The sequence below is a fragment of the Notolepis coatsorum genome (genome assembly GCF_963971535.1).
Source record: "Notolepis coatsorum genome assembly, chromosome: 20".
In the NCBI taxonomy this organism is placed as follows: Eukaryota; Metazoa; Chordata; class Actinopteri; order Aulopiformes; family Paralepididae; genus Notolepis; species Notolepis coatsorum.
This window is the reverse complement of record NC_140184.1, coordinates 23576231-23594624: the sequence shown is the minus strand read 5'-3', so window position 1 is coordinate 23594624 and position 18394 is coordinate 23576231. Positions and strand designations below refer to the sequence as shown.

At 45.5% G+C, this 18394-nt stretch overlaps 1 protein-coding gene across 2 annotated transcripts in view; it reads left to right on the top strand.

Annotated features, from left to right (window-relative positions):
- The window catches only part of brsk2b (BR serine/threonine kinase 2b), a gene marked incomplete at both ends in the record, with an annotated part of 215821 nt that overhangs the window by 110134 nt on the left and 87293 nt on the right, over positions 1-18394 (top strand). For both annotated transcript variants that reach the window (XM_084337223.1, XM_084337224.1), the window contains one exon: positions 1916-2010. In XM_084337223.1, the coding sequence (XP_084193349.1) occupies positions 1916-2010 (95 nt within the window). The remainder of the gene's footprint in view (positions 1-1915; positions 2011-18394) is intronic.

Genomic DNA, 18394 nt, shown 5'->3' with positions numbered 1-18394 from the left:
ATTTTCACATAATCACATGTAGGTCATGTGAAGGTATCACAATCATATTCCTACCTCCCGGTCACTAAGCAGGAGCTTATTTTGAAATGTAAGTCATCTTCAGAGTCCACATTCTATTGACCTGCATTTTGCAGTTGTAGACAGTGAAGGCAGTAGATAGGTATAAAGGAGGACAAACAGTCTGTGATTGGGGTGAGAGGTGTCTTTGACAATGCTGCGTGCCTTTGTGTTGGATAGTCTCAATTGCAGGGAGTGATGTACTGGTTATACGTTGGGCGGTTTTCACCACCCTCTGCAGTGTTTTTCGGTCTGAGGCAGTGCAGTTGCCGTACAAGGCTATATACTATGATGCAGTTGGTGAGATTTCACGGGTGTTTACATTTTTTTTATTTTTTCTTCAGGATATATATATATTATTTTTATGTTTTGCATATATTTATATATATTTGTTTTGTATGGTTTTAAATTAGTAAGAAATTACATTCACTCTGGTCTTCTTGAAGTCCATGATTAGCTTTTTGGTTTTCATGGTGTTGTGGTCGAGGTTGTCTGTGTGCACCATGCCGCCAGGTGCTGGACCTCCTCCAGGCGTGGGTGAAGAAGAGGGAGTCGAGGAGAGGGCTCAGTGTTCAGGGTGAGGGTGGAGGAGGTGAGATTGTCTATTATCTATATGTGGGGATTACATCAATATAAAATATTCATCACCAAGTGTCGTGTGCTTGCACCCCTTCCTAGGCTGTATAAGGGCAGGCGTTTGAGTAGCAGTCCCCAGGCTCCATGGACAGCAAGATCAATGACACACAGCCAATGTTGCCCAAGAGATGCCATTTCGGCTCCAACTGCACACATAAAAGAGCCCCCATGGTGCCATTTTGGCGCAAAGCTTCTGGTGTTTATGGCTTCCGTTTCCACCTTTAGGGGGGAAATCCATGGGGAAATCACCATTAAAATACAGAAACACACATCTCCTGTGAAATATGTACTGTATGCATCAGCAGGTAGGCTAATGAAGAGGTGTATATGTGGCATTTTCTAGCTCTCGCTCAAGACCTTCAGTACAGAGTGGACTGTGCTCCCTGGTGTGTCAGCTGTTTGATACAGATTGATGAAGCCATTGGCCCTGCAGGAAGAAAAAAACTATTGCTTTTCTCCACATTGGTTCTTTCATGCTTGTGTTGACATTTCTTTTTACTGTGGGGATTATGTATGGCTGGCTGATGGCAGTACATATGCAGTGGACCTGGTAGGAGCGTTGCTGTGTTACAGCCTCCACGGGCCTTTTGATCCATGCCCTCCAGAGGGTGAGGATGGGAGATAGTTTTGAATGGCACGGTGTGTTCTTTCAGATTCAGACTCGGGGACTCATTTTGCTCTACTGTCCTGTAAGGCCATCATCTCCGTTCTATTCCCACGTAGGTCATTTTGTGAATAACTCGATGCTCCCCACAAAGCTTGAACAAAACAAGCTTTGAAGAAAGAAAAGGGTTTGAAGTAAACAACATTGACAACATGTATGTATATTTCTCTCCCACCCACCCACCCCCTCCTAATGTACAGTCCCCTCCACATCATATGTATATACTCTGTCAGGATCTACGGGTAACAGTACTGTATATTTGCATATCGTATATGTCACAAATGTAACAGTACTAAATACCTGTATGTCATGTATGTCCCTATGCCATAAATGTCATGTATGTTGTGTATGTCATAAATGTCACTATGAATTGAAAATGGGGGACCCTGATGTAAACAAGACAAACGTCTTTCTCTGGTCTGCATCCCCTTAACAATTGTGTGTATTGAGCCGTACTGTATTGTACCCATTCTGCAATCTGTTAAATAAAGTTTTCATTCATTCATTCATTCATTCATTCATTCAACATTGTATATTGTGTCTCTCTGTGTCTTTCAGGTCTTGTGAAGCTGGCCATTCACTGTGTCACGTGTCAGAAAGTCGCCATAAAGATTGTCAACAGAGAGAAACTCAGCGAGTCTGTTCTTATGAAGGTAAGATACCTGTGTGTGTGTGTGTGTGTGTGTATGTGTATGTGTATGTGTGTGTGTGTGTGTGTGTGTGTGTGTGTGTGTGTGTGTGTGTGTGTGTGTGTGTGTGTGTGTGTGTCTTTGTCGACAACATATATGTTACTATGTACAAGCAACGTCCTGTAACTAACACATGACATACAACTCATTGGCTCCTCCTTCTCTAAGGCGTGATGCTCACAAGCACTGCTGCCTCACAGCAAGAAGGTCCTGAGTTACTTCGAACCCCAGCAGGGGGCCTTTCTGTCGAGTTTGCATGTTCTCTCTGTGTTTGCGTGGGTTTCTTCCGGGTACTCTGGTTTCCTCCCACACCATGCATTCCTCTCACCAAGACATGATGAGGCAGGGACTACAGATGAAAATTAGCTCATTAGCTAATTCTGCTACATTTACATTGATGTGGAAACTGAAGATGTTGATTGATGTGCACTGTCCCTGGGTAAAACATTTATAAATAACTTTAACTTTAACACACACACATACACACTCCAAGTTACATTCTATTCATCATGGCAGTGCCCAGTAAACAGACTAAACAGTTGGACCATTTCAACGACTTCAGGGTAAGTGTTTGACACATAACTTGCCCGGATTTTATGTTCAGTATAATATAAAATGCGTCTGAGTAAGTAAAATGGAATTTCATGACATACCGTTACCCGGGAGATTAATTTTAGTTTATGTCCGGTTGTGACTTGAAGCGAGCAAAGCGTAGCATATACAGCTGGGAACCAGCAAGGCCAGCTGATACCAAATAATTTCAGTCACACACACACACACACAGCCATGTATTACTATATTTGTGAGTACCATTACCTACATTTAATTCGTCACATTCATTGCCTGGCCCCTTACCCTTACTTTGACCATAACCACTGCATGCCTAACCTGAACCCTTCCCCTAACCTATTTCAAAGTGAGGAACGGACGAAATGTCCTCACTTCTTGAATGTCTAGAACTCAAACTGGTCCCCACAAGTATACTATAAATACGCACACAGACACACACACCCCTAGGATTTGTCCCCCTAGAGTCCATTTAGGGATTTGTCCATTTAGTCACATATTGCAGCTGGAGATGGTGTGACTATGGATGACTAGGCACACCAGTGCAACTTGCAAATGTACCCCATTTTTGGAACGTATATCACACACGCGCGTGTGTGTAAGAGGGGGAGACAAGTGTCTGGGGAGCTAACGCAAGGCATTCGTCACCAAATACCTATCCAGTCAGGTCCAAGTAAGCCATTCAGCTCCTTCGCTTCAGACGCTCTTAGTAGCTCAAGTTCTTCCAGGTATTTAGACATCCATTGTTTCCACTCATGTAGATACTGTTACTGAGGTCTCTCTCTCTCTCTCTCTCTCTCTCTCTCTCTCTCTCTCTCTCTCTCTCTCTCTCTCTCTCTCTCTCTCTATTGCTCTCTCGCTCTCGCTCTTGCTCTCTCTCTCTTTACATTTACATTTACATTTTGTCATTTAGCTGATGCTTTTATCCAAAGCGACGAGGGCCTTGAAGCGGATTCGTGCAGCAATGGGGAGCCAGTGCAGGTCCCTAAGAAGTGGGGTGACATGGGCCGACTTCGGTAGGTTTGAGATCGGGCAGGTGGCTGCGTTCTGAATGAGTTGAAGAGGCTTGGTGGCAGTGGTCGGAAGGCCAGCGAGCAGTGCGTTGCAGTAGTCGAGGCGGGAGATGACTGTTGATTGGACGAGGAGTTGGGTGGCTTCTTTTGTCAGGAAGGGGCGGATCCTTCTGACGTTGCTCAGGAGGAATTTGCAGGTTCTGGTTGTTGCTGCGATGTGAGCGGAGAAGTTCAACTGGTCGTCGAGGACAACACCAAGGTTCTTGGCTGTCGGGGAAGCAGTCACAGCTGCATTCGTATCTGAGGGAGGAAAGGAGAGGAAGAGTTGAGTATCATCGGCATAGCAATGATACGAGAAGGCATGAGACGTGATAATGTTACTCTCTCTGTCTCTCTCTTTAAAAAAAAGAAAAGGTCATTCGGATCCTCCTGTGTCACAGTAGTTCCAAAAGTCTGATGAGAGTCAGCATCAGCAGGAGACTCTCTCTCCCATAAGGAAGGGATCACATGTCTGCTTACATATTGCTAAGACAGGGACGTCATGTGTTGTATGGTGCTGTTTGCAGTGTGGCAAAATGGTTATGGGTCAACTAGAGGTCGATTCTACCACATAGTTTAAACACAAAGCTCTCATAACACAAAATTCTTGGTCTATATGTCATTTGTCAAGTAATTTGTCAAGTATACTATTATATACTTATTGTTTATTTGTCTTGTAAGCCCATATGGGCTGGGGCATACACCTGTATGTAAGACACGAAAATAAAAAACATCAAATCAAATCAAATCATAACAGTATGAAGCATGAATTATGCAGGAACATATGCATTGATCGCATTGCAGTACCACTTAACAGCTGTTTGGAGATATCTAAAATGTCTGTATTCAACACTTTGATGAACATTGTTACTCAGCTGATAGAGTTGTGCCCTTCCTGATGGCTTGTCGTACAGAACTTGTAAGTCGCTTTGGATAAAAGCGTCAGCTAAATGACTAAATGACTAAATGTAAATGTAAATGTAAATGTATCATTACCAAAGTATTGATCAGTAACCGCAATTAATCCTTTCAGGGGAACATTTTTGGGGGGTCTTTTTTTGGCCAGTAGCCATCGTCATTATAATGTTCTGAATGTCAATTGAAGTGATGCTGCAAATGTTTTGGTTGTTGCTGCTAAAAGGTCAGTAGGAAGCGCCAGAGCTGTTAGTGGGAAACGTTAGTCTGGAGCCCCGAACAGCCAAGCATGGAAGCAGGGAAAAACAGGCCTCAATCTGATAAAGAATATCTATATTTATAATTATAATATCTACAACTTTGATGGGGGGCACATTCTTTAGAGATCATACACAACAGCTTCTGCAGCAGACCCACACGAATACTGTATGGTCATTGGCATGTGTGCACACAGAGAACACACACACTACACGTGTAGGGCTGTACCCGACACACAATCTTCTTAGTCGAATTGGATTCGGTAGGTCAATATGATAATTCAATGATTTGTCTTATAGAAAATGTTTTAATTTTTTTTTAAAGTCTATTCATAATACTTTCTGGCTAAATACATTTGCATGGGTTTCAGTGCTAGCATATGTTAACGTGCAGAGAGAACAGAGTTATATATATTTTTTCAGCATTTAAAATCAATAATTCCATTAAGGCAACTGCATATAATGCGAGATGTGAAATGCTGACAATGCATTAGCCTGCATGTGTATTTGTCAGAATCATGTGTTGGAATAATGAGACAGCATAGGTTGCCACGGTGATGTGATGATTTTCCATGACTAATAAACTCATGACAACACTGGTATTACCGGTGACACCGGACATTATACATAATGACACTCAATAGGGAGGTGTAGTCTGACGTCACTTTAGTTTCCCGCACGGTCCACCCGTATAGGGATTTATCATTGGGGAAATGTATTATCGGCTATTGTAATAATTCTGCCTCATGAACATTGGCAAGCTTTCCATTTTTGCACAAAATGAGTTCCCTTCTATCACAAACATTATTGTTTAAGCATTTTTGGTTGAAATAAAATTATACGTAATTATTTTACGATTAATTGCGAATTGTTTCATGTTGAGCTATAAATTGTGGATGAATAGACACAGAAAGGTACACCTTGCCAATGTTCATGCTTTATTTGTTTTAAACTAGACGATTTAGAAATGTGTCAATTGGAAATACATTGCAATTTCAAGCGAGGTGGACCGGCCGGAAACAACAATGATGTAACCACTACACCTCCCTATATCTGTAGAGCGCTAACGTTTTAATTCATTTTCAATGACTAGTATCCATTTGTTGGACAGACAGAGTTGATGTTAGGTTCTAATTTAAATAATATAGTAATACCTTCCGTAATGTTCTATCTGATGGATCAATGTAGCTGTTATTTAGCACATCACGCAGGTCTGAACTGATCCTCTGAGCTCCTCTACAGTCAAGCTTTTGCTGCTGTGGGGTTTAAATCCGAAAGAGCCAAATCATCTGCCATTGGTTTGTAATCTGTCGTGTCGCCTCTAGAGTCTTCTTTCTTTCCTTCACATAAAGTTAAATCTACTCTAGAAGTGAAAGTAAAACGTAAGCTGCTCTGTGCTGCGAAGTCCGCCCACACTTTAAGTTTATAATGTTGTCTGACTTAGTATTGATAACATATTTTACAAAAAACAAACTAAATGGGTTTTATTTATATATACATGTATATATATATATAATGACTGGATGTTTCTTAGGGTCCCTCAAGTGTGTTCTGATCTTGGGAAATCTACTTTTTCCTATGACTCTTGGAATGTCCTCCAACCCTGAGGCCCTTGTTACACACAGTGTTTTTGTGCTCGTTTTTATACGTTTCTGAATACGTTTGCTGTCCCTATTACATAGAAATGCAGTTTTTTTCCGGAAACGTTGTAGCCCTACTGAAAACGCTAAATTGTGTTTCCGTTTTGGAATAGCGCCAAAAACTTGCCGACAACATGTTGTGTAATCTGCGGGGAGCCGTTGTTGCTCAACGCCCATGCGCAGTAGATACCATCTGTGTGCCCTTCCGGTGACAGCAGAGCTGTCCCAAATAGCTGCAGCTACCATGTGTTGTCAAGTTATTGTTATAAGGACCCCAGTCCAAGCTACAACAGTCTGCATTCCCTTAACAATTGTTTGTATTGAGCCGTATTGTATTGTACCCATTATGCAATATGTTAAATAAAGTTTACATCCATTCATTCTGCTAGCATTACCGATTGCATGAGCACTGCCGCTGGCTAACGTGAGCTAGCGTTAGCTATCAGACCCTGTTAGCTCAAGCTCCTCTTTCAATCTTAACAAGCATTAAACAAAATGGCCCAGTCATCTATTCACCTTTGTTTAATACACACAGCGTTGTCTCTAATGTTATCTAGCTACTGATAGCTCCCGATATCATCAGTTTGGTGCTGGCTGGTTAACGTGAGCTAGCGTTAGCTTCTAGCCACAATGCTATACTGTTATACTGGCATATTCCATTCACGTTAGCATGTAGCTAACAATGTAGCTAACAACATTGCCGATCCTTTTTGAGACTAAACTATCCGCTCTTGGTGGTCACTTGTGTTGATGTTAGTTTTGTTTCATCAACAAATGAGAAGCAGAACACACAGTGAATGTATCCATTTTGTTTATTGCACTTTTATTACACTTTGCTGAAAAATAAGTGCTGCATTGGGTAAATAGGCATTTAAAGATGGCGGCGCCTTGTTGACATTTTCTTTGCAGGAAGTGTATTGGCACATTCAAGTTCTGATTGGTTGAAAATTGCCTTCATGTTCGCCACCTACTGCCACCTACTGCTTTGGCAGTGTACTACATCACTGTACTCAGGTTGCAAAACGTATGTCTCTCTCGGCTACCGCTACGTTGCGACCTGGAAAAGCGAAACTCATCTGAAAACGAAACTAAGGTGTAACCGCAGCCTGAGGTTCTTCCTTTCCTTGGAATGTTTAAGCATCGTTTTTCTGTAACCATTTAGCAGATTTTCTTTTATTCATCTTTTGTGTTAAATTTTCTGTGCATATTGCTGCTTTATTGTGTCTGATCATAGTGTCTGTAATGAGGGAAACCTCACAAACCTACGATTTTAGGTTGAAATGAAGAATGGAAAAGAATATTCCCTCTTTTTCTCCTCTTCTTCCTCTCTGATGGCAAGCGCTGTGGGGAACTTGTGTGTTTATGTTTGTTTGTGTTTGTGTCATGGTTTTTGCCTTATTTCACCTTTCTGTGAGGGACAGCTGTCTATTTTTGCTTTATTTCACCTCTCTGTGAGGGATAGCTGGCAATCCCTGTTCCCTGTGGTTAATTGCCTCATGGGTCGGCAGGTGTGTGGGCTTGATTGCACCTGATGCAGTGCAGCTGTGCCTATGGCCATGTGGAGTCTATTTAAGTTTGGAGATTGCAGTGTCAACTGCTTTTTCATTTTCCTTGTGCTGGCTATACGTTTGGTCAGGCTCATTCTATTTAAGTGCTGCCATATTCAGCATTTAGCCTTCTTTTGTAGCCATCTTGTTTTCGGCTACTGGCTTAGTTTACACTTTACTTTATAGCGGCTGAGTCCTTTATGGTAGTTGTAACTGAGGGGTTACAATACCCTGACTGTATTAAAGATTGTGATATATTAAACCACTACTAGTTATGTACTTTAATTACTGGCCATACAGTACATGAATATATATGGTGAACACCCACACAAGAATACGGCATTGACACATAAAGTTCTATTGGAGGGTTATTTATTATTATTAAGCAACGTTAGGTTACAGATTGAGAATTAGGCTTGCGCTTGTATGGCGAAGAACATACGTAAAGTCAGTCAAGAGCATAAGTCAATGAGAATAGTATGAATACTAGGATGGGTCTAAGCTGACGCCACCTGTGGTATAGCAATTATATAGGCCACACCGGTACCAGCTGGAGACACTGGGGGGTTCCCTCCGGGGTGTAAAGCCGGTAGGGGTAGAGGAATGTTCGGGTACAAAGTCTGGGTCAACGAGGAATAACGAGGCTCCAGATACAGGAGCCGGTGCATGTACTCCCTTGATCAGCAGACAAAGCAACAGTTGTAATCCAGTATGCTCGACAGCATGGACGACAGCCAGCCAGCCCCTTCCAAGAGGCGGGCCCGAGTGATGATCCTCACGGGGGTAAATCCCAAACGACAGTGGGATCGACGGTTCTCTTCTCCAGTGGTCACGGTCCCAAAGCAATATAATCCAACCAGAAATGGTTCTGCAATCGCCGGTGTAGGTTCTCCTGTGTACATATCCAACGGTTCTCGCCTAGGACTCCTCGGGTGTGGGCACGGATTTAGGCCACACAGCCTGGATAAGTGCACTAGCTAAATACACGACGAACCGGTGGTAATGCTGGTCACTGAAGAACTGTAGCCGCACGATACACTATAAATGATCGACTATTACTTCACATTAGATTAAGTCGAACTCAACGTTACTGCGTTAAACTCTGACACTTTAGCATTCTATTCGCACGCGGTTCTCAATGCTCTATTTAGATGCAAGGTTGCTCACTTCACTGCACGTTGTATGCGTGGTGAAGGCTTGGACACTGAACTTGAACTACTGCTGTTTTACACCTGCGCCGTATTTATACGTAAGGTGAATATCTAGTGCCAACCTCAGTTCTGTCTCGTATTACTGCGCAGACTCTGGGCATGTAGCGGCATGCCCGGAGTTGCCTTTGAACTTGCCGTTGGGGGCTTGGTCGTTGGCGCCTGGGGGTCGCTGTCCAATAGGAGAGCGAATATTACTCTGGTTTGTACACAGGTAAAGGGATATTCCATGTATATATACAAATAATATACAAGGGATATCAAACGATATACAAATATTATACAAGGGATATCAAGCAATAAATATATATATTCGGTTTAATCTGACCCTTTGTAACAGCCGCCTCCTAATTAGTCCGCACCTAATTAGTTAAAGCAAAGACAGATTAATAGTCCTGTCAACTACTCAATGTCTGTTGTGGGGAGTAGGGCAATCTACAAAGTCAGTGGGTCATGATCGTCATCAAGGGAGTCAGGGAGCCTTGGCAACTCTATCAGCCTCGCCACGGGTCGGGTGTATGTCCGTCCCTGGGCAATAACTTCTGCCGCTCTGACCTTTCCGTCGGCACCAGTGATCACTTTGCTTACGCGGCCGGCCGGCCACATAGCTCGGGGTAGTGACTGGTCCACGATCATAACGACGGTGTCCTCCGTCAAGTTGTCTCTATCTTTTACCCATTTCTGGCGGGTTTGTAGAGACAGTAGGTAGTGGAGGAGGAAACTGTTCCAAAACTTGTCAGCCAATACTTGACTGTACCTCCACATTCTTCGGCCGTTCGCTTCTTCGGGTCTGTACACCGTCTGTGGGAGCGCGGGGTCCAGCCGCACCATCAAGAGAGTGTTGGGGGTGACTGGGTCGACATCTGCTACATCACTTGAGACGTAACCGAGGGGCTTTGAGTTCAATACTCCCTCGATCTCTGTGAGGACTGTCGTGAGGACTTCTTCAGCCACGGTCTGGGCCCCAAGCACGGCGTACAGAGCTGTCTTTATGGAACGTACTTCTCTTTCCCAGGTTCCCCCGAAGTGAGGGGCGTTCGGGGGGTTAAACTGGAAGTCGATCTGAGAGGGAGCGAGGTGGGTCTTAAGTTCTGGGCCCATGGCTTGGAAGCTCTCTCTCAGCTCTCTTTCTCCGCCTTTGAAGTTTGTCCCGTGATCAGACAACAATATAGACGGTTTTCCTTTTCACGCTGTGAATCTCCGGAAGGCCATGAGGAATGAGTCCGTACTCATGGTCGGAAGGAGTTCTATGTGTATTGCTCGGGTGGTCATGCATTTGAATACAATGCCCCACCTCTTCTCCGTCCCTCTTCCTTTCTTCACGTAAAGCGGGCCGAAGCAGTCCATGCCGGTGGAGTGAAAGGGCTTGTCGCCAAGTCGGAGGCGACAGGGAGGCAGGTCAGCCATCATGGGTATACTGGGCTGTGCTCGCCACTTGCAACAGTCTAGACAGGTCCGCTGGAAGCGTCGTAATGCTTCTCTTCCTTGCAGTATCCAATAGCGACGTCGGATCTCAGCGAAGACTCTCTCTGCCCCAGCGTGGTGCACATCCTCGTCGTATTTCTTTATGATGAGCTCGATGACCTTGTGTCGGCTGTTGAGGACTATAGGAAACTTGACGTCATCCGTTAAGTCCGGGGCTCGTCTCAGACGACCACCCACCCTGATGAGGTCATGGGTGTCGCGCTCAGGGGCCAAGTGGAGCAGTCTGCTGTCTGACGGGACTGGCTTTGATCCCTGCAGACAGTCTAGCTCGTCGGGGAACGAGTCTCTTTGGGCTCGCTGTAGCAGAAGGAGTTCTGCTTCTTCGTAGTTAGCTGCATTAATGTCGGTAGTGGGGGGAACCTCAGGGTGGTGCCACAGGAATGTCTTTAACTGCGCACTCTCAAGGGTGGGGCAGTCGTCTATGTTAGGGTCAGTGGGGACTGGTGTGTGCGTCAACCCACAGAACATAGATTTCTTGATCTCTGCCTCCTCTTGACTAGCCTCCCGAGGGGTGGGGTTAGGCCACTCTTCTTCCGGGAGCTTGAGGAACTCAGGACCGTCACTGTAGATATTGTGACGTGTGAGGTCATCTAGGGACATCCCCCGTGTGATGACATCTGCTGGGTTCTGTTTCGTGTCCACGTACCTCCAGCACGCTGATTCTGTTAAGTCTTGGATCTCTGTGATTCTGACTCCCACGAAGACCTTGTATCTACACGAATCGGACTGGATCCATGTGAGTACGGTCATGGAATCTGACCACAAGATTGTTCTTTGCACCGGGATGGTGAGTTCACGTTGGATTAACGTGGCGAGTTGCGCGCCTACCAGGGCTGCGCAGAGCTCTAGACGGATCGATTGTTGCTTGCGGGGGGCTATCCTTGAGCGAGCCAGGATGAAGGCTGTGTGTATTTCTCCTCCCTCCTCTCGGGCCCGCAAGTAAGCCACCGAGCCGTAGGCCACTTCTGAGGCGTCGCTGAAGACGTGCAGGTCCATCTGGCACGTCTCCAGCCGCACTGTGGGTGGGAAGTAGCTTCGGCGTATGTTCACATTTTGGAGCGAGTTGAGGCCTCCTGGGTGAGTCTCCCCGTACGTGTTGTCGTGGGTTGGTACTTGGTGGGTACCAGAGGCCGGGTACCCAGGTGCTGTTCCTCGGTGCTGACTGTACGTCAAACTCACCCGTGAGTCGAGTCGGGGGTTTGTAGTGCAGTGACTCAGGGCTGAAGTCTGGGCTGTACTGGGCCTCCTGGTCCTGAGTACGTTGCTGCGGGTGGGCTTGACTTTCCTCCTCTTCTTCTTCCTCTTCTAGGTCCTGAAGTCTTCTATTCAGTCTCTCGGCGACGTAGGCCGGTTCTTCCCGGTTGCTGGGTCTCGTATGGACCGGTCGGGGAGGGGGTTCGGAGACGTAGACAGGATCCTTCTGTTGGCCGGGTTCCGGGTCGCTTGATCGGGTAGGGGAAGGTGCCCTAGACCCTTGTCGTGATGATCTCCGGGAGCTCCGTGCGGAGAGAGGGGGTGTCGCCCTGGCAATCAATTGTTCTATCATCTGCGCCTGCAGCCGGTCGCGCTCTGCTTCGCGCTGGGCATGGGCGGCGTCGCGCTCTGCTTCGCGCTGGGCATTGGCGGCGTCGCGCTGTGCATTGGCGCGGTCTCTTTCAATGTTCTCTTCCGTCTGAAGGCGTCTCTCCTCCAGTCTTATGCGGTCGTCTTCACTCCTTTGTTGCGCCTGGAAGCGCTCTCGCTCGGTTGCAGAGTGTTCGCGTTCACTAAGGGCTTGCGCTTGGAGTTGCGCGTGAAGGCGCTCTCGTTCCGCTGCAGATTGTTCGCGCTCGCTCGTCTGTTGAGCCTGAAGGCGCTCTCTTTCCATGGTAGAGTGTTCGCGCTCACTTAATTGTTGCGCCCGGAGGCGCTCTTGTTCCATGGCAGAGTGTTCGCGCTCACTTAATTGTTGCGCCCGGAGGCGCTCTTGTTCCATGGCAGAGTGTTCGCGCTCACTAAGCGTCTTTGCTTGAAGTCGATCACGTTCACCCTGAAGTCGATCGCGTTCGGTGGAGGCTGTCAGGGTGGCGATGAAGGCTTGTCCCACCTGTTTTCTTTTGTTCTTTTGAAACTGTCCGTTGCACATAAACTCCCTTGGTGGAGGTTTATTGTTTTATGTTTTCAATATAAACTCTGGTTTTAGGAGTTGCCTTTGTGGCTTATTTATTCTTTCTACAATACCCCTTTAATGAGTGTCGTCCTGTTTTTTTGGACTTTACTTATTTTCTTAAATACTCACTTTGAGGCTTTCACCTGTAAAGGTTGTTTTGTGTTGTTTATTTTCCCCCTTCTCCTAAAACATCTGCGTAAGCAGTTTTGTGGTTATTCGTTTTACGTATAACTTTAAGATTCCCTATTATCTGCTCATGACCCACACACACACACCCACAGCCCTCACAGTTTGTACGTGTGTGTGTGTGTGCATGCTTGTGTGTGTGTGTGTGTGTATGTGTGTGTGTGTGTGTGTGTGTGTGCATGTGCATGTGTGTTTATGCGTGCACCAAGCAGAGTCAGCCAAATGGACAATTTGCTCCTGATTACTGTGCTGCAGGACTTTGCTTTCCGCTGATGATGCCCTTTCACCATAATGAGGGAATGAATGAGAGACCGACTAACTCCAGAATCAGAGAAGCAACATTCTGCCCCTACCTTCCCTGGCTGAGCTTCAGTTAACCGGTTAACGTTTGTTTTGCATCTTGTTTTTGAGAATTTACTGATTGATTAATTGATGAGTGAATCATATAAATTATGGTGGAATGCTACCTGTACCTGATCCTGTATTCATCATGTTTTGATCTATGTTATATACTGTCTCTCCTGTCTGGGGGTCGCCCCGCAGCAGGCTTGTCTAATCTCTCCGGCCTCTGTCTTATTGCAGACGATGCTAGGGCCCTGTTGTCATGGTAACAGGGAATGATTGGCTTTTGGGGTGGGGTATGTGTGCGTGTGAGGGGGATGGGGGCGATTTATGGGCATGCTGCTTTCACACAATGCAAATCTAGCACACCAAAGGATGGGGTGGGGAAAGAGGGGCATGTTTAAAACATGACGGGTCTCTCTCTCTCTCTCTCTCTCTCTCTCTCTCTCTCTCTCTCTCTCTCTCTCTCTCTCTCTCTCTCTCGTTGTTTCTTCAATAGTTTGGCCTCTTGGAAAGATCCCATTTGAGTTAGATTGTCATCACATCAAGTTTTCTTTCTTTCTTTCAGCAAGTTCTTCTTATAGCAGTTTCAAACCCACATAGTATCCTTGCGAGATTTTGCATATAAATGTGATTTTTGATTTTCAAATTGTTCTTCACTCTCCATTCAAATTCAAAGCAACATATCGTGTTATTTTATCAATCTGACGTCCATCGCCTCATTTAATATGCAGACCACCCATATCTCTGTCTGGCCTTGTGTGATCATTAGTTGGGCCATTTGCATAACACATTAACGTGTGTGTGTGTGTGTGTGTGTGTGTGTGTGTGTGTGTGTGTGTGTGTGTGTGTGTGTGTGTGTGTGTGTGTGTGTGTGTGTGTGTGTGTGTGTGTGTGTGTGTGTGTGTGTGTGTGTGTGTGTGTGTGTGTGTGTGTGTGTGTGTGTGTGTGTGTGTGTGTGTGTGTGTGTGCGCGTGCGTATGTGTGTGTGAGGCCCCTTGACATTAGCAGAGCTCCATCCAGAATTCAGCACCCTACATTAGCACCTGACCACCACCCTGGCTGGTTATACTGATGTCACTCCTGATGGCAGCCCTGCTCCTTTTACGGAGACAGTTATTACAGAAATAACTGTGTCAGGGCTGTCCTCGACTATAGAAATTCCCAATCGACTATAGTTGATTGTAGGACTAATAGAATAGTCATACTGTAGGACGTTGGCGGCTAAGGGCTAATGGATCTGTGTTCCCTTCCCTGTGCGGTGGTGCAGAAGGACCTAGTGCTCACAAGACATTCAGGAAATAACACATTCAGCATACAATTATCCCCCTTTCTGGTAGTCTAATAATAGACTATCATTCATTCTTGCATTGAATTAAATATTGGTCAGCAGCCTACACACCTGTGTCTCGACTGCCGCTGTGAGCTGTGTTGTTACACGGACCTGCAATCTCACTCTGACGTGCTAAGAGTTTTATAGACATTCCCTTCGTCAGATGGCTCTAAGCAGCGAGGTTCAGCAAGAAATACGATTCCTCAAATGGCCTATATGGTGCGCACTGCACTCTCGATGGTGCTGAGAAAACTGTCTCGGATTTACTGGGAGAGGTAAGCGCGACACTCTGTATGAGAGAACGCGACGCAAGACAAGTGTTTGTGTCCGCCTTATTTGTATATGTGCATGTCTGAGTCTGAGGGACCAGCAGGTGTTCAGGATCAAGCCTACTCGTGAGGGAGTACTTGTGTGTGGGAGGCATGAGAGAGAGAGAGAGAGAGAGAGAGAGAGAGAGAGAGAGAGAGAGAGAGAGAGAGAGAGAGAGAGAGAGAGAGAGAGAGAGAGAGAGAGAGAGAGAGAGAGAGAAGGGGGTTGTGCAGCTCCCTCATGCCTGACTAGAGTCATTTCACCTCCTCAACGACTGGCTGACTGAGTTAATGGTGTCGATACTTGCTTAATTGTGTTGATTCTTCAGTGCTTCTAATCCAGGGTGTGTGTGTGTGTGTGTGTGTGTGTGTGTGTGTGTGTGTGTGTGTGTGTGTGTGTGTGTACATGTATATGTTATTGGTCTATCCAGTATGTTCTGTTTGTATGTATGTGTGTCTATCCAGTGGCTTTTGCATACATGTCTGCGTGAGCCCCTCAGAGTGAAAGAGTTGGAGAGACAGAGTGAGAGAGATGGAGAGGGAGTGAGAGAGATGGAGAGAGGCGGTGGAGGAGAGGCCAGACTGGAAATGAAAGAATACAGATTGCAATCGGCCACAGAAGAGAGTATCTGCCCTTTCTTGATGAATCATGGCTGACCTTAATCTGCTTATCCTGACACTCTCATGACAGAACCATAATTTCTCTGTGTCTGTCTGTCTGTCTGTCTGTCTGTCTGTCTGTCTGTCTGTCTGTCTGTCTGTCTGTCTGTCTGTCTGTCTGTCTGTCTCTCTCTCTCTCTCTCTCTCTCTCTCTCTCTCTCTCTCTCTCTCTCTCTCTCTCTCTCTCTCTCTCTCTCTCTCTCTCTCTCTCTCTCACTGTGTGTCACTCACACACACACACACACACACACACACACACACACACACACACACACACACACACACACACACACACACACACACACACACACACACACACACACGCCATACAGTATCTCCTTCTATATGATTATTTACTAATGTATTCTGTCTGATGTGACCATCACACCAGGGTGACAGTGGAATATGCTAGCTCTATCTCACCATTGGTCCCTATCAAAATGTAAGGCATTCATATGGAGTCTATCCCAGGGGCCGGCTTGGTATCATATAGCCAGCAGCAGCAATATGAGCACCTTATTAACACTTTCTTCGCCAGGCTTATGTACATCATTATACCATCCTCTGCCAGCTCTATTTGTCTATGGAGAAGTTCCCCTTATTTGCAGGGCTATAACTTTTTAAATTGTATTGCTAAATTGACATTACTATGGCCCATTCAACATCAAGTATCTATTGTTCAGGGTGTAGCAACGTTATACTTTTTCATTCACATATTCATACTAAAATACGGTCTAAAGTATAAGTATGTTTTTATCGTTTTCTGCAGCTTTCTGCAGAACGTGATTTATAGCCATAAATGCATTATATTGATGATTGTATACAGTTTGATAGCGATCGGCGCGAGATAAAAAATTTCAAATGGACGTGCTTCTAGAAGTTACTACTTATCATCTGATGTTGACCGGATGGGGGGGGGTCGTTTATAATTCCGTGGCCAACGTTAGATGATTCATCTAGTGTGGGTGATATGATCATTAGAGCAGTTTGTATCGAACACGTTAAAAAAAAAACGCTGAAACTCACCGCAGCTTCCTCGTAGCGTTGGGCGATGAGCGTGGAGCAAAAATATTCCTATTATGGGATGTTGAAATATGCGATCCATCTCCAGGTTGTATAATAGTATATACGTCCAAATCATGTTGTTTATCGAGTTATTGGTAACGGATTGCTATCCATTGTGTCTAGCTCGAGTCCCGGGACTATTAGCGAGTGATCGGACCGAATTGGAATGAGCACCAGTTTCCTTTTCCGGTTTGGGCAATCCGCCGATCGGCCACCAGATGGCGCTCTTGAACCGTTGGAGAGTTGAGAGGGGATCAACAGTAGATCTCAAGTCTCCGGGGGAGAAATATGATTGCGATCACAGATTTTTGAAATATTGATCTCAATGACGTGTTACGGCGTCATTGGCAGAATGAGCATGGCGGGGAATGACGAGTTTAGGCGTCCTTGGCAGAGAAAGTGTTAACAGACGTACCCTGCAGACTAGCTGTTGGGAAGACAACACAATGAATAAAGACCAAACGGTTGTTGGTTTCACCATGCAGTCTCTCCTCTCCTCTCCTCTCCTCTCCTCTCCTCTCCTCTCCTCTCCTCTCCTCTCCTCTCCTCTCCTCTCCTCTCCTCTTCTCTCCTCTCCTCTCCTCTCCTCTCCTCTCCTCTCCTCTCCTCTCCTCTCCTCTCCTCTCCTCTCCTCTCCTCTTCTCTTCTCTTCTCTTCTCTTCTCCTCTTCTCCTCTCTTATCCTTTTCTCTCCTCTTTTCTTCTCTTCTCTTGCGAGGCTGCCCTGGCAACAGATGGCGGTTTGATTACCGAACGGATGCTCCAATTCATCACCCTCTGTGGCCCTCAGCCCTGTATCGTGTTTCAATTAAATAGGGATTTGGAAGCTGCACGCCGTTCCCAAATCAATCCTCATAATTCATTAAGAGAAGCTATCATGCATAGAGCCCTTGACTGAGACAGGCAAGGGAGAGAGACGGAGAGAGAGAGAGACACTCATGAGTCAGACTCCGCGTTTTAAGTCCCTCACTGGCTTGATGGGAGACGAGACAGACTCCTCTCTGATAACTCTTTGTGTGTGTGTGTTTGCATGTGTGTGTGTTAGGGATGGAATGTTTCATGTAAAAAATCGGTATCGTTTGATCCGCAGCCCACAGCTCAGGGTGCCTAGAAACCGTTTTGGTTGACTGGTTTGAAACAGGCTACTGCACATCACTCCTGGAATGTGTGCTTTTGTTTTTAGGACTGTCCATTTACATTTACAGTCATGCAACACTGAAAATTGGGAACAGAAACATTGTTTAGTTAGTAACTCGCGCCCTGCTGACTAGGGCTGACCCCTATTAGTCGAATAGTCGACTAATCGATCGAAAGGAGTCGTAGTCAACTGCCAACCTCTTAGTCGAATGCAAAAAAAAAAAAAAAGTATTATTATAATAATGTGTTTTTTTTTTTTTTTTTTTTTCATTCTTTCCAAAAGAAAAGAGGCATAGAAGCGTGACTAACGCTAATGGCACGCATACCAGAGGCTAACTGCCTAAGAAAACAGGCACAGAGGCACTGAAAGAGGATTTCACCCATCTAATGAACACACTAGACTAGACAAATATCAAGATGTATCCATCAGTGGACCAATTGCATGCTTTCGCAGAGGACAAGAAGCCTTCCGACTCCTTCAGACATTAAGCACCCTCC